General features: G+C 34.9%; 1 protein-coding gene across 2 annotated transcripts in view; it reads left to right on the top strand.

The window, feature by feature from the left end:
* The window catches only part of Hsd17b4 (hydroxysteroid 17-beta dehydrogenase 4), an 89,284-nt gene that overhangs the window by 17,381 nt on the left and 55,356 nt on the right, over positions 1-16,547 (top strand). For both annotated transcript variants that reach the window (XM_026379489.2, XM_026379488.2), the window contains 6 exons: positions 4,205-4,264; positions 5,593-5,614; positions 5,716-5,762; positions 7,270-7,354; positions 8,808-8,995; positions 16,060-16,151. In XM_026379489.2, coding sequence (XP_026235274.2) covers positions 4,205-4,264; positions 5,593-5,614; positions 5,716-5,762; positions 7,270-7,354; positions 8,808-8,995; positions 16,060-16,151 — 494 coding nt within the window. The remainder of the gene's footprint in view (positions 1-4,204; positions 4,265-5,592; positions 5,615-5,715; positions 5,763-7,269; positions 7,355-8,807; positions 8,996-16,059; positions 16,152-16,547) is intronic.

Raw genomic sequence — 16,547 nt, 5'->3', positions numbered from 1 at the left:
TTTTTTGAATGTTAAGAATTTTAATTGATTCATCACAAAAGCATTGAGCAAATGAAATAATGTTAATAAAATTCTTTAAATATTTAAAAGAATTTAAAAAAAATCAGTGCAGAAAATAGCATTAAAATTGTTTGGCATAATTACACACATTTTAATCTTTCACATTCTCTTTTTTTTAATACCTTTATTTTGTTTACTTATTTTTATGTGGTGCTGAGGATTGAACCCAGTGCCTCGCAGGTGCTCTGCAACTGTGCTACAACCCCCCCCACCCCCCAACAGTTTTACATTCGTTTTGGAATTCTAGTTTTAAAATTTGTAACCATGTTAACTTATAGGCAAATAAAAAAGATTGCAGTTGAACAGATTTTATATAGAGTCACACAAGATTGGAAAACTATTTCCTCAAAATCTTATGGTCAGGGCTGGGGTTGTGGCTCAGAGGTAGAGTGTGCACCTTGCATGCATGAGGCACTGGGTTCGATCCTCAGCACCACATAAAGTAAAATAAAGACATTGTGTCCACCTATAATTAAAAAAAAATTAAAAAAAAATCTTATGGTCAGCAGTTCAATGATTTTTAAGAGTCAAAATTTGAATAATTTTTGGCTTTTCAGTTTTAAGAATTATCCCAGAGGTGGGTGAGTTAGTGCATACCTGTAATTCCAGTAGTTTAGGAGGCTGAGGCAGGAGGATTGCAAGTTCGAAGCTAGCCTCAACAATTTATTGAGGCCCTAAGCAATTCAGTGAGACCTAAATAAAATACAGAAAGGGTTTGGGATGTTACTCAGTGGTTGAGTGCCCCTAAGGTCAATCTCCAGTACCAAAAATAAATAAATAAATAAATAAATTCTAGGAAAATGTTTGCACATTTAAGTGTATGGTATTTACATAACATTGTTTGCCAGCTTAGATATATTTACTAACCTTGGTCCTTGGTTACATTTTGGAAAAATGTAACCAAAAATGCCATCTGGGGCTGGGGTTGTGGCTCAGTGGTAGAGCATTTGCCTAGCATGTGGGAAGGCACTGTGTTTGATTCTCAGCACTGCATATAAATAAATTAATATTTTAAATAAAGGTCTATCAGTAACTTAAAAAAAAAACCCATATAATCCAACTAGGCCTCCATTTTATTGATGACTTCAATTACCAGGAATAAGTTCCCTAAAGTAAAGTAGCAGTACCTGTATTTTCTTTCTTCCTTCCTTCCTTTTTTTCTCTCTCTTTTCCTCTCTTTTTTTTTTCTTTATTCCCAGTTTCCCTCATTCCTTCCTTCCACAAGGGAGTGAACCCAGGGGTGCTCAACCACTGAGACACATGCCCAGAGCTTTTTTATTTTGAGACAGGGTCTTGCTAAGTTGCTTAGGGCCTCACTAAATTGCTAAGGCTGGCCTCAGACTTGCATTCCTCCTGCCTCAGCCTCCTTAGTTGCTGATATTACAGGTGTACATCACCACGCTTGGCAGTATAGGTTTACTTTTAAAAGCTAATGGTTTAAAAACTATAGCACAAGAGTTAAAATCAAGAATCAACAAATGGGATGAATTCAAACTAAAAAGTTTCTTTCTCAGCAAGAGAAATAATATGTGAGGTAAATAGGGAGCCTACATCCTGGGAACAAATTTTTACCCCTCACACTTCAAATAGAGGTCTAATCTCTAGAGTATACAAAGAACTCAAAAAGTTAAAACAACAAAAATTAAATAACCCAATGAATAAATGGGCCAAGGACCTGAACAGACACTTCTCAGAGGAGAATATACAGTCAATTAACAAATACACAAAAAAATGCTCATCATCTCTAGCAATAAGAGAAATGCAAATTAAAACTATTCTAAGATACCATCTCACTTCAGTAAAATGGCAGCCATTATGAAGTCAAACAACAACAAGTGCTGGTGAGGATGCGGGGAAAAAGGTACACTCGTACATTGCTGATGGGACTGCAAATTGGTGCAGCCAATTTGGAAAGCAGTATAGAGATTCCTTGGAAAGCTGGGATTGGAACCACCATTTGACCCAGCTATTCCTCTTCTCGGACTATAGCCAAAGGACCTAAAAAGAGCATACTACAGGGACACAGCAACATCAATGTTTATAGCAGCACAATTCACAATAGCTAGACTGTAGAACCAACCTAGATGCTCTTCAATAGATGAATGGATTAAAAAATGTGGCATATATACACAATGGAATATTATGCAGCACTAAAAAATAACAAGATCATGGCATTTGCAGGGAAATGGATAACATTAGAGCAGATTATGCTAAATGAAGTTAGCCAATCCCTAAAAAACAAATGCTGAATGTCTTCTCTGATATAAGGGGGGGGGGGTGACTCAAAATGGAGTAGGGAGGAAGAGCATGAGAAGATGATTACCACTAAATAGGGAAGAGAGGTGGGAGGGAATGGGAGAGTGAAGGGAAATTGCATGGAAGATGGAAGGAGACCCTCATCATTATACAAAATACATGTATGATGATGTGAGGAAAAAAAAAGAAATGTGTCACATTAGATTGGGTAGAGAGAGGTGATGGGAGGGGAGGGGAGGGGAAGGGGGGGATAGGAAGAGCAGCAGAATAAAATAGACACTAGTATAGCTGTATATATATAGGTGACTGCATGACCAATGTGATTCTGCAACCTGTACATTTGGAAAAATGAAAAATTATACCCCATTTGATTCAAATATATGATATGTTAAGATCATTGTATTGTCATGAGCAACTAATAAAAAAAAAGCTAATGGTTACTGACCTGAAAACTAGATTGTTTTCATGGGCCAGAAATAAAATTACATAGATGTCATTTCGAAATTTTAGGGGAGAGGAAATAGGATGTGGTTTGAATGTTTGAGGGAATAAGACATTTTACTATCTTCTTTGCACATTGGAGATCTAGCAACAATGTTTTCAATTTTATTTCATTTGTGTACTTTTGTGTGGTGCTAAGAATTGAACCCAGTGCCTCACACATGCTAGGCAAATGCTCTGCCACTAGCTACAGTGCCAGCCCAAATGTTTTCAATTTTAAAACTCTGTATTTTTGAAAACCCATTTTTTTAACTATGAAAATTCCAGACTCCCCACTTTACCAATTTTGATATGCTGTCTATATCAGTTAGGGTTCAGTCAGGAAAACAGAAGCCCCTCAAAGTTTTCCAAGTATGTAGAACTTTAATACAGGGAACCAGAAGCTGGCACAGCCATTAGAAGGGCTGTGCAAATGAGTGTCAGGGAGGCTGCCAATGACCAGGTTAGTCTGAACGTGGATATGCAGTTAGTCTTACATCTGTACTCTGTACACAAGATTGCCTGTGTTTGTAACATTCTACTGTGCTATCTCCTAGGTGAATATAGATCGAACATCACAATTATGGGGATTTTTACCATTACCTGGGGCTGATTAGTGGAAGATAACAAAGCTATGAGATTTTGTTGAGCTTTGCTTTTTCTGTTTAGTATTGCAAAAATAGTAGATTTGACCAGATGCAGTGGTACACGCCATAATCACATTGACTCGGGAGGCTGAGATAGGATTGTGGGTACAAAGCCAGCCTTAGCAACAATGAGGTGCCAAACAGCTCAGTGAGACCCTGTCTCTAAATAAAATAGAAAATAGGGCAAGTGCCCCTGAGTTCAATCCTGATACCAAAAAATAAAAATAAAAAAAATAATAAATAAAAATAACACATTTAATTTCCATATAACACTAAATATATTTTTTCAAATTAAAAAGGCACCTCTTTCTCCTCCAAATACTCATTTGTATCCTTGAAGGGAAATGCCACTGTAGTTATTTAAAATTAAATATAAATTAAGTAAAATTAAACATTAAATTTTTCACACTAGCCATATTTTGAACACTTGGTAGCTCCATGTTGAGTGGTTTCCATATTTAGACATTGTGGAAATAGGACATTGCCATCCTCACAGAAAGACTGATCAATAGGTCAGTGCTGCTTTAGAGAGTATTTGTCAAAGATTTCTTAATAATCTTCCTCATCACTCCTTTTCTTATAGGTTAAATAATTATTTAGGGGCCAAATATCCTTTATAATATTAGAGGATCAGTGTTTCAGTATGTTATGTGCTTGCAATAGAAATGTATTTTTCTTGAAAATGAGTTGTATTGGGTGAATGGGATAAGTCATTGTGAAGGAGATTGCTGAAGTTTTGTATTAATTTCTCTTTCCCTCAGATTCTGTGGAAGCAGGAGAGAAGGTTGTGAAGACAGCACTGGATGCCTTTGGAAGAATAGGTGATGTTTCTTTTCATCTGTGGTCCTGATGGAGCACCTTCTACCTTTCTAATAAAATATTTTTGAATTTTCTATTAAACAAATCTCTTTCTTGAAAATATTCTTAGATTTGTTTTCTACATTGATTATTTTATTTAACCCACCTTATTTCGTAAAGGACTGAATTGGCAGTTTTATGAATATATGTTTATTGTTTTTGAACCTTAAATGCTTATAAAAATTTGTACATTTTCTCAGTGTCCTTTTTGTAATAATTCAGTTAAGTTTTAAATATGTTTATAAGAAAAATAAGTCAGTATTTTGGCAATAAAGGACCCTTCAGATTCTTTTGAAGAATTATAACGATTTGGATAAAAATGATCTGACATCTTGTAAATTAATTAAGAAGATTGTATGAAGTAAAAAAAAAATTCATTTTTTTAAGAAGCATTTCAAATATAGTGTTTAGTCCATATTTCCCTAGATAATCTTCCTGGTTTAGTACTACATATTTTTACTGAAAGTTTAAAGAATTACTATGAAGAAAAATTACTGCAGATAGCCCAATATGTTTATAATCTGAAAAAGATTACTTTTTGTAAATTGAATGTGTGCCCTCCCTTTTTGTTAGATCTAGCACATTTATTTTCGAATTATATTAGGTTGAACTCAAAAGCCATTTTCAGATACCTCTGATAGAGATACAAAGTTGTGAAGTTGAAGTCATAGGGTAAAAATAGCTATAAGATGGTTGAATATTAAAAAATAATTGTTTTCTTTATATAGTGAGAATACAAATATGTATCAAAATAGGACATCAGTTTCTAACTTTAATGATTTTCTCTTTGAGTTTTGGACTTTTCAGTGGCAGTGACAGTGAAAAGTCTTTTTTTAAAAAATACCTTTAATTTTATTTATTTGTTTTTATGTGGTGCTAAGAATTGGGCCCAGTGCCTCACAAACAACCCCAGCCTAAAAAGTCTTTTAAACTTAAAATTTCAAGTGATTTTGAAGTTCAGTGCAGGGTGGCTATGGTTCTAGAGTCTTAGAATCCAAGAGTTGTGCAACAGCTTATTCTTTAAATAAGCTGATAGAATTTTGGTAGAAGATGGAGGTGGAAAAATTTAAATTTATAAGTTTGAAAGGAAGGCACTGATGTTATATGATACTTGTGTTTTTGTGAATTAGTTTTTTTTCCTGTAAGCATAAATTTTTGTTTTGATAGTATTCTTTGTCTATTATATTTAACTCTTCTATGTAATTTTGTAAGAAGTATGAGTTATAAGCAAATGCAAATGAATATGCTTGCTTTTGTAGTTGTGACTTGGATCTTTTTATATTTATTGTAGATGTCGTGGTCAACAATGCTGGGTGAGTACTTCTTTTTTCATTTTTAGTAAAGTGCATGCAGTTGTTTATATAAGTGTATACTTCCCTGCCCTTTCTTACCTTATATAATATCAATATTTTAGAATTCTGAGGGACCGTTCTTTCAGTAGAATAAGTGATGAAGACTGGGGTAAGTTGTTTTAAATATGTTTCTCTAGAATATATCTATCCATTTTGCCTTTTTGATATTTGATAAATTTATATGGAAAAGGAAAACCCTTTCTCATATAAACTACATGGAAAAAGATGAATAGTTGGAAATAGCATTTTCAAAAACATTTTATAAATTTTAAATAATGTTAAATAATTTGACAGAAGTTATCTGAAGGATTTTTTTTCTGTTTATTTTCCATTTTTCTCCCTAAGAGATGGTTAGTATTTTCTAGCAGCACTAACGCTTTCTGATAGCCTTTGTCCTTTTACCTAGCTGTGATTCTTTCAAGAGCAGAGCAGGATGTGTAAGAGAGTCTAGGGTACTAAAAATTAAAATGATGGTGATCTTTGAATAGGGTGGGACAAAAAGTTTCGAGTTTAGTTAATGAACCAATCACAATGATGATTGTTTTTTTCTTTGTTCTTACTTTCATTGGCCATCAGAACTAAAACAAACAGTGGTAGATGAAAAAGTGGCAGTCTTGGTAACTGAGATGAGATAATTGTATCATTGTTTATAGCACATGCTTCTGTCCCCAGAAATCCTTTTGGGAAAAGCAAAACATGGGCAGTGATAGAGCACTTGCCTAGTATATACAGGCTCTAGGTTAATACCCAGCACCATTAAAAAAAAAAAAAAATTCTTCTGACTTTGAATTAAGAGAAGAAGAGCTTTTTCTTTTTTTCTTTTTTTAAATAGCTGGGATAAGAAAGAAGTTGAGGAAAGATAAGGTTTATTGGCAAAGGGGGCTTATGTTAGTAATTTTCTTAGAGCTATAATGAATGAAGTGTTTCCTTCTCCTATTCCGTCCTTCTACAGTCAACACTCTTACTTTCTTCTAATGTACACATGAAAATGTTTGTTGAAGTCATAAATTGAAACAAAAATAAGTAAGAATGGTTCAAAAACTTGACAATTAAAAGAATACATTAAATCTAGAGTGGCCTATCAATAACATTTCCTAAGTATTCTGTTGATTAGATTGAAATCTCTGCAAACCCGTGGGTCTCTTTCTCTCCTTTCTCTCTCTGCCTCTCAGTCTCTTTCCCCCTTACTCATTATTAAACTTTGGTAAAAAATATGGATATAGTGAGTATTTTGTAATTATTAATGATCTGTGTGCTTTATGATTATTTTTTTGATGTTGATGTTAAGTGCTAATTATGTATCTAAAATTCTTGGGTATAATAGCAAATTTTTACGTAAAATAGACCTTAATTAAAGATGACATTGCATTTAGATATGTATAGGGACTGAAATAATTTTATAAATTATAGGGAAAGTGGTTGTAAGAGTGGGTGTGAACCGTTGATTGGTGTTATAATTGAACCAGAAGCAAAAATGGTTAACCAGAGAGGGGTGTGAAAATAGCTGATTATGAATGCTTAGATATAAAATGAGTATCTTTAATTAAATAAACCGTTGATTTTGAGACATGTATCTAATTTTTGACAAATTACATAAAAATAATTTCTTATTTTAGATATAATCCAGAGAGTTCATTTGCGGGGCTCATTTCAAGTCACCCGGGCAGCATGGGATCATATGAAGAAACAGAAATATGGAAGGTAGAATTTTATACAGCTATCAAGGAGGTTGAAGATGTTTGTGTGTGTGTGTTTGTGTACAAAGAAAGATTATATAAAATGTTATGAAATATGTGTAGGCTTTTAAAATGTAGTTTTGGCACATTCACATTAAATTGGTGTTTTTTAATAGACATAGATTAGCTGAGCTGGCTGGCTTTGTATTTTTTTCTCACCTCTTACTTTTCATTATTAATAATTTTCCTCTTATTTGGCATTTTAGAAATTAGTATGAACATTGAGGATTCATTTATACATTATTTTCTAAATAAAATGTCTTTTTGTGTGTCCAGTGACCAACTGAGGGAAAGATGAGTGGCTGTTTCCTGCTGATATTGGTCAGATCTGACTTAGTCTTTATAAACTGTTTAGGAACTGTAGGACTTTCCTTGTTTGGTCCTATATGTGTAACTAAGAATGTGGTGGTGGCCAGGTGTGGTGGGACACGCCTGTAATCCAAGCGGCTCAGGAGGCCAAGACAGGAGGATCGTTGAGTTCAAAGCCAGCCTTACTCATGTTGAAGCACCAAGCAACTCAGTGAGATTCTATCTCTAAATAAAATACAAAATAGGGACTGGGGACGTGGCTCTTTGGTCCAGAGCTCCTGAGTTCAATTCCTCATAGCCATCCTACCCCTCCCCCCACCCCACCAAAAAAAGAATGTGGTGGTGGTAGTGCACTTAACTCAGTGTGTGCTATTGCACTCTAGTGTTGGGGTCATCCCTATAAGGGTTGCAGCATATCTTCTAAAAACAAATTATTTGTGATGCTTGTTCTTACTGAAGATTTCTAGTTTATCATGATCCTTGGCAGTTTCTGAAAAATAAATGATATGATTTATTTTATTTGGACTAAGTAGAATGAGGTTGAGTCACATTTTAAGAGGGCATCGTATATTGGGGCATTTGATATTATCCAGAAGGGAAGAGAGGCAATGTGGTAAGGATGGAAGAATTAGAAATGCTTGATGTAATATTTCTTGCTAAAATATTTTTAAAATATTTATTTAGTTTTTTAGTTGTAGTTGGACACAACTATTTTTATGTGGTGCTGAGGATCGAACCCAGGGCATTGCACATGCTAGGTGATTGCTCTACCATTGAGCTACAACCCTAGTCCTCTTGCTAAAATTTTAACTTACATGTTGCTAGTTTATATTTATAAATCTTATTGTTTTCAATAAATAACAAATATCTATTATTATACTTAATTTCATTTGGCTCTGACTAGGGATTCTTCTCAAATAGTTACATCTTATTGTTGAATTTTGAGAGATTACTTTTATATCAGTATTTTTTAAGATAAGGAATCATGACTGTGAGAAGCTAATGACCCAAGAGTTGCTTTTGACAGTTGCAGTTGTACCAAAATAAGGTTAGAGTTGTAAATTATCAAAACAGAAAAGAGAATGTTGAGAGACTGATTTTCCTTTTAGGATCATTATGACTTCATCAGCTTCAGGAATATATGGCAACTTTGGCCAGGCAAATTATAGTGCTGCAAAGTTGGGTATTCTGGGCCTTGCAAATACTCTTGCAATTGAAGGCAGGAAAAACAACATTCACTGTAACACTATTGCCCCTAATGCTGGATCACGGATGACTCAGACTGTAATGCCTGAAGGTAAGTTGTGGTTTTATTGCTATTACAAATGTGTGTGTGTGGGGAAAAAAAACAGTATTTAATTTTCTCAATACTCAAAAAAAATTATTTTCTTTCCAATTTCTTTTTTTTAAATATTTATTTTTTTTAGTTGTACATAATAGCTTTATTTTGTTTATGTATTTTTATGTGGTGCTGAATATTGAACCCAGGGCCTTGCACTTGCTAGGCGAGCACTCTACTGCTTAGCCACAACCTCATCCCTTTCTTTCCAATTTCAAAAGCATTTTGTGTAATTGTTGTTAAGTGTTGAAAGTTAAAAAAAAAAAAAAACAAAAACAACAAACACCACACACACAAAGGGAAAAATAAAAAATGACTTGAATTTTAACATACTGAAGTAAACTTTCATCCTTTTTCTCTGCATAGATAGATACAAATGCATTTTTATAGAATGGGATAATAAATTCTTAACCCTTTTTAATGATTATAGAAAAATAATGTACTTTTTTTCCCCTTCCCCCAGTACTGGGAATTGAACTCAGGTGACTTTATTGCAGAGCTATATCCCTAGTCCTTTTTATTTTTTGGCACATGGTCTTGCCAAGTTGCTAAGTCTGGCCTCAGATTTGTGATCTTCTGCCTCAGCCTCCTGAGTTGCTGTGATTACAGGTGTGCACCATTGTATCAGGCTAATACTTTTTTTTTTTACAGCAGTTTTTGCTTTATAGAATTTTAGGCAGGTAGTACAGAAAGTTCTCATATATGTCTTCTATTCAGTTTTCCTCTCTGTTTACTATCTTGCATCAGGGTGGTAGGTATATGTGTGTTACAGTCGTTGAACCAGTATTGATTCATTATTATTAACTAAAGTTTATAGTGTGTAATGGGAATACTTTTGTGTTGCATACCAGTATATTCTGTAATGCTGCATATCTTCCATTATAGAATAGTTTCACTACTCAAAAAGTTCCGTGTGTTTCATTTATTAATTTCTCCCCTTTTCTTTTTAATGCCTGGAGAAGATTCCTTTTATAATTCCTTTTATAATTCATTAATACTTCATGGTACAGATGTACCCCAATTTGTTTATTCATATATTGAGAGACATTTTGGTTGCTTCTAATTTTTGACAATTATGAAGTAAAGTTGCTATCAACATTTGTGTGCAGATTTTTATGTGAACATGTTTTCTACTCATTTGAATAAATACCAAGAAGTGTGACTGCTAAATGGTTGATCAGACTGGGTTTCGCTTTGTAAGAAACCAGCCAAACAACTGGTAAAGCAATGAATTAGAGGTCTTGTTCTATGTCTGTGGCAGCATTTTTTTTTTTTTTTATTGTCAGTTTTTTGGATTTTAGTCTAATAGGTGTGAAATTCTATCTCTCATTGTTTGAATTTGAAACTTCTTAGTGACATATGGTGCTTGGTGTTTTCTTCTACATTTTTTTTAAATGCATTTATCTTTGGTGAATTATCTATTCAGATAATTTAAATTGAGGTTTTTGTTTGTTTGTTTATTTGTTTGAGTTTCAAGGGTTGTATATTTTGGAAACAAGTTCTTTATCAGATAGGAGTTTTGCAAATTTTTCTTTTCCAGGGAAGTGAGTTGTCTTTACTGATCTTTTAATATTCTTTACTTTGTAAGTATATTTTTACTGGATATAAAATTCTAGGTTGATGGCTTTTTTCCCAACACTTTAAATATTTGTTTCATGTTCCTCTTGGTTATGTAGTTTCTGGAGAAGGTCCAACGTAATTCTTACCCTTGTTCTTTTTTTTTAAATTTTTTTTTAGTCGTTGATGGACCTTTATTTTATTTATTTATATGTGGTTCTGAGAATTGAACCCAGTGCCTCACACGTGCTAGGCAAGTGCTCTAACACTGAGCCACAACTCTAGCCCTTACCCTTGTTCTTTTTTATTTTTTTTTTATTGTTGGTCGTTCAAAACGTTACATAGTTCTTAATACATCATATTTCACAGTTTGATTCAAGTGGGTTATGAACTCCCAATTTTACCCCGTATACAGATTGCTGTATCACATCAGTTACCCTTCCATTTATTGACATATTGCCTTTCTAGTGTCTGATGTATTCTGCTGTCCCTCCTACTCTCTACTATCTCCCCTCCCCTCCCCTTCCCTCCCCTCCCCTCCCCTCCCCTCCCCTTTTCTCTCTCTACCCCTTCTACTGTAAATCATTTCTTCCATTTGTATTATCTTGTCTTACCCCTCCTTTCCTCTTATATGTCATTTTGTATAACCCTGAGGATCGCCTTCCATTTCCATGTGATTTCCCTTCTCACTTCCTTTCCCTCCCACCTCTCAACCCTGTTAATGTAAATCTTCTTCTCAAGCTTTTCGTCCCTACCCTGTCCTTGTTTCCTCCCCTTATATCAAAGGAGTCATTTGGTATTTGTTTTTTAAAGATTGACTAGCTTCACTTAGCATAATCTGCTCTAATGCCATCCATTTCCCTCCAAATTCTATGATTTTGTCATTTTTTAATGCAGAGTAATACTCCATTGTGTATAAATGCCACATTTTTTTTATCCATTCATCTATTGAAGGGCATCTAGGCTGATTCCACAGTCTTGCTATCGTGAATTGTGCTGCTATGAACATCCATGTAGCAGTGTCCCTGTAGCATGCTTTTATTAGGTCTTTAGGGAATAGACCGAGAAGGGGGATAGCTGGGTCAAATGGTGGTTCCATTCCCAGCTTTCCAAGAAATCTCCATACTGCTTTCCAAATTGGCTGCACCAGTTTGCAGTCCCACCAGCAATGAACAAGAGTGCCCTTTTCCCCGCATCCTCTCCAGCACTTATTGTTGTTTGACTTCCTAATGGCTGCCAATCTTACTGGAGTCAGATGGTATCTTAGGGTAGTTTTGATTTGCATTTCTCTGACTTCTAGCGATGGTGAGCATTTTTTCATGTACTTATTGATTGATTGTATGTCCTCCTCTGAGAAGTGTCTGTTTAGGTCCTTTGCCCATTTATTGATTGGGTTATTTGTTATCTTATTGTCTAATTTTTTGAGTTCTTTGTATATTCTGGTTATTAGGGCTCTATCTGAAGTGTGTGGAGTAAAGATTTGTTCCCAGGATGTAGGCTCCCTGTTTATCTCTCTTATTGTTTCTTTTGCTGAGAAAAAACTTTTTAGTTTGAGTAAGTCCCATTTGTTGATTCTTGTTGTTAACTCTTGCGCTATGGGTGTCCTATTGAGGAATTTGGAGCCTGATCCCACAGTATGTAGATAATAACCAACTTTTTCTTCTATCAGATGCCGTGTCTCTGATTTAATATCAAGCTCCTTGATCCATTTTGAGTTAACTTTTGTGCATGGCGAGAGATAGGGATTCAGATTCATTTTGATGCAGATGGATTTCCAGTTTTCCCAGCACCATTTGGTGAAGATGCTATCCTTCCTCCATTGCATGCTTTTAGCCCCTTTATCAAATATAAGATAGTTAAATATAAGATAGTTGTAGTTTTGTGGATTGGTTACTGTGTCCTCCATTCTGTACCATTGGTCCACCCGCCTGTTTTGGTACCAGTACCATGCTGTTTTTGTTACTATTGCTCTGTAGTATAGTTTGAAGTCTGGTATCGCTATACCGCCTGATTCACACTTCCTGCTTAGTATTGTTTTTGCTATTCTGGGTCTTTTATTATTCCATATGAATTTCATGATTCTTTTATCTATTTCTACAAGAAGACCCTTGTTCTTTTTTAGGTAAGGTTTTTTTCTCCCTCTGGCTTCTTCCATGGTTTTCTTTTGTTTTTTGTTTTTTTTCTATCTGAATATAATATGCTTGGTTGGAGATTTTTAGTATTTTTACTGCTTGGTGTTCTTTGAGCTTCTAGACCTATGATTTGATATCTCTCATTAATTTGGGAAAAGTTTGGCCATCCTTGCTTCAAGAATTTCTTCTGCTTCCTCCTTTTCCCCTTCACCTTCTCAAATTCCCATTGAGCATATTATATCTTTTGTGATTGCCCACAGTTCTTAAATATTCTGTTTCATTTTTTTTTTGTTGTAGTCCTTTTTTCTCTTTGCCCTTTAGTTTGGGAAACTTCTATTGCCTTGTCTTTAAGCTCATTGATTTTTCATTTCTGTTATAGTCATCTTGATTTCTAACATTTTCTTTTGATTCTTTGATGGAGTTTCCCCTCTCTCTGCTTACAGTATCTGTTCTTGTATGTTGTCTGTTTTTTCCATTGGTGCCCTTAGCCCATTAATCATAGTTAAATTCCCAGTCTTATAATTTCCATCTCTCTGCCATATTTTAATTTGGTTCTCTTCAGTCTATATACTTTTTCTTGCTTTTTAGCATGACTTGAAATTTCTTGTTGAAAGTTGAACATGATGTATTAGGTGATAAAAATTGAGGCAAATAAACCCTTAGTATGAGGAATTACATTTATCTCATTAGGAGTTAGGCCATGTTTACTATTCGCTTTAGCAGTTGGTATCAGAGACTTCAGTTTTTTATCTGCTTTAGTTTTTGTGTTCCCTGCCGCAGTCTTGGCTGGGTACAAAATCACGAGCCACTCACAGCTTTGTAGATTCAAACAGCAATTCTTTATTCCCGAACTCACAACGGCCTCTACACAAACACGTTCTGGGGAAATCCAAATTCTGCCCGCACAATTCACGTCCCAAATACTTTCTGAATTCCATGAGAACTCAATGGAAACTCAGGCAGCAGGAACGCCCTATTCCCAGCAGCAATAACCTTAAACCTGGAACTTCCCTAAACCCAGATTGTCTTAAACCAGGAACGCCTTAAACCCAAATTATCCTAAACCGGGATACTTCCTAAAACCTGCAGGATACACCCTAAACCTGGATCCACCCTCATCCTTGAGCAGGGTCACCTTTCTCAAACACACATGCAATGTCACAGCAAATTTCCAAGGCAAGTCCATTTAACATGGGGTACGCTGGCAAGGAAATTTCGATGCGTCATTCCTACTTGGCAATGGCCCTCAGCATCTCCCCCCTTCTGATTAATTAAACAACAAGCAATGTGGCTTAAGGACCGTGCCTGGTAGGTTGTCCAATTCAACATATGGTTCTTACCCGTCATGGGAAAACTGACCTCTAGGCGTCAGCCTCCTGTCTTAGGTTGATACCACTGCAATCGGATCAACCCATCACTGACTACCGGTCCAGCATTCAGCCATACTTGTGGATAGGCCTATGCACCAGTGGCGGGGGGTGAGGTTCTTGCCTCACCTCTGTTGGCCCCCAGATTTAGCCTTGGTGCCAGTGGGGGGGTGAGGTTCTTTGCTTCACCTCTGTTGGCCCCCAAATTTTAGACCATCACTAGTAGAAGGGAGGAAGATACAGAAATGCCACGACACCAAGCCAATTGATGGCTCCTTTGGAAAAATTGCATCACTGGTGACACCATCAGCAAAGATATGCCAGCACTACCACAATTAACATGGGGTGCGCTGGCAAGGAAATTGCATCACTGGTGACACCATCAGCAAAGATATGCCAGCACTACCACAATTCGCTGCACCAGACGATAGTTCACAATGCATACAACTGATATATAGTCCAGGCAAGTTCTACAGGCAGTTCAAAGTGGAAGGGTCTCTCAATATGTCCATTTCTTCCCAAAGTAAATCCAGCCCTTGATTGAGCATTACTTGTTGAGTTATATTCATTGATGCATCAGTTTATACAGTTTACTGTGATAGCTATCATAGAAGCTGTAGTTTGGTTTTATCTTAGTCTTCACCGGCATAGGGATGGAGATGGGAATTCTGGCAATGATGCCAAAGAGACATTATCCTGAACAGAATTATTAAATATAATGAAAAGGAAAGGTGAAAGTAAACAAACAGATCTGTTAACCACCTTTAAAAACAATCCTTAACAGCTGTTTACCTAAATTAAATTAAACCATTTAAATCACGTGAATAAAAAAATAATTCGGATCCATTTTTTCATGAAGTGAAGATTTTGTAGCTGATCTTTAATTTACAGGACTATAAGTACATCTTTGCTATTTTATTATGTTAATATAAAATTATATCATATCACAGGTTTTTGCATTTATTTGATTTCTTAGATAAGATTTAAGGTCTATAAGATATCATAAGGGCTGGAGTTTTGGCTCAGTTGTAGAGCACTTGCCTAGCATGTGTGAGGCACTGGGTTTGGTTCTCAGCACCATATATAAATAAGTAAAAAATAAAGGTCCATTGAGAACTAGAAAAAAATTTTTTAAAAAAATAATTGGCTTAAAAAAAGATATCATAAGATACAGTTTTATCTCATTGGAATCTTGGAACAAATTGGTGGAATAGTCAGGGAAAACATTTTAATTACCAATTTATAGATGAAGACACAGGTACAAGGAAATTGAGTGATCTTCCCAAGTTCTTAAGTTGCTTACCTGTAGGGCCGGCACTAAATTCTAGGTCTTTGTGTTTCTTATGTAGTACTTTTTTTGCTGTACTAAGCTGCTCACAGAGGTTTACAATGAGAAAACAATCCTTATGTTTTGTTTCTCATCATGATTGTTCTAGGGTCTTTTTCAATCATTTTCTGCTATTATAATTTTCAAGGATGTTTGAAGTTTTCCAAAATTCTCATTAAATAGTTGGAAGAATGGCATAGTTTTGGGAATGAATGGTACCTGTGATTCTCATGTTATATATAATTTTACTCATCAGTCTTTGCTGAGACTGCTCTAACATTTTCTCCAGAATAGTATGTTCCCCATCATGGAAAGGTATGTCTAATGACTGCAGTTTTATCAAGAAACTTGATAATGTTTCAGGTATGTCTCAATGGGGATGAAAAAGTTCTTCTAAAAGTTCTTCTAAATGTCTCAATGGGGATGAAAAAGTTCTTCTAAAAACCTTTAATATTTGAGTATACATACATATATTTTTTCTTGTTTACATACGTATGTATATATTTTTTCTTGTTTATTTAAAGTCTCTGAATCATCAACATAAGAAATTTTACCTACATAAGTAAGAAATTTTCACAAAGCAGAATGATAGATAAAACGTACATATTCTTGTTTGTAATTTCTTTCTATTTATTTTAGATCTTTTTGAAGCTTTAAAGCCTGAATATGTGGCACCGCTGGTCCTTTGGCTTTGCCATGAGAGTTGTGAGGAAAATGGTGGTTTGTTTGAGGTACTCTGAAACTTGCTGTTTTTTCCTAAAGCAATATTTGTGTAATTAAATATAAAAAAGGATTTTAAAATTAGTGTTTTTCAAATGCTTACATTTGTACAAATCTGCACTGGTTGACGTAACTTGAATATTTTAAAATATTATGTTTATGTTACTAAGGTACAAGTGTCCTTTTGGAAAACGTAATATCAGCTTTATAAATTATGTTTTTTCATAGTTCTCCATTTCTAATAGTCTTACCAAATGAAAATATGGCTAGTATGATATGTTTAGTCAAATATATAGAAGATTTCAGTGATTTAAGAAGCCATTCAGCTTCTTAAAATGGAAAGATAGTGCTTGAGGTTTAGAGTCACCTGGATCAGATTTTGAATTCTTATTCTGGTAGTCACTGAC

This window comes from Urocitellus parryii, chromosome 1 (genome assembly GCF_045843805.1).
Source record: "Urocitellus parryii isolate mUroPar1 chromosome 1, mUroPar1.hap1, whole genome shotgun sequence".
Lineage (NCBI taxonomy): Eukaryota > Metazoa > Chordata > Mammalia > Rodentia > Sciuridae > Urocitellus > Urocitellus parryii.
This window is presented reverse-complemented; position numbering and strand designations above follow the sequence as displayed.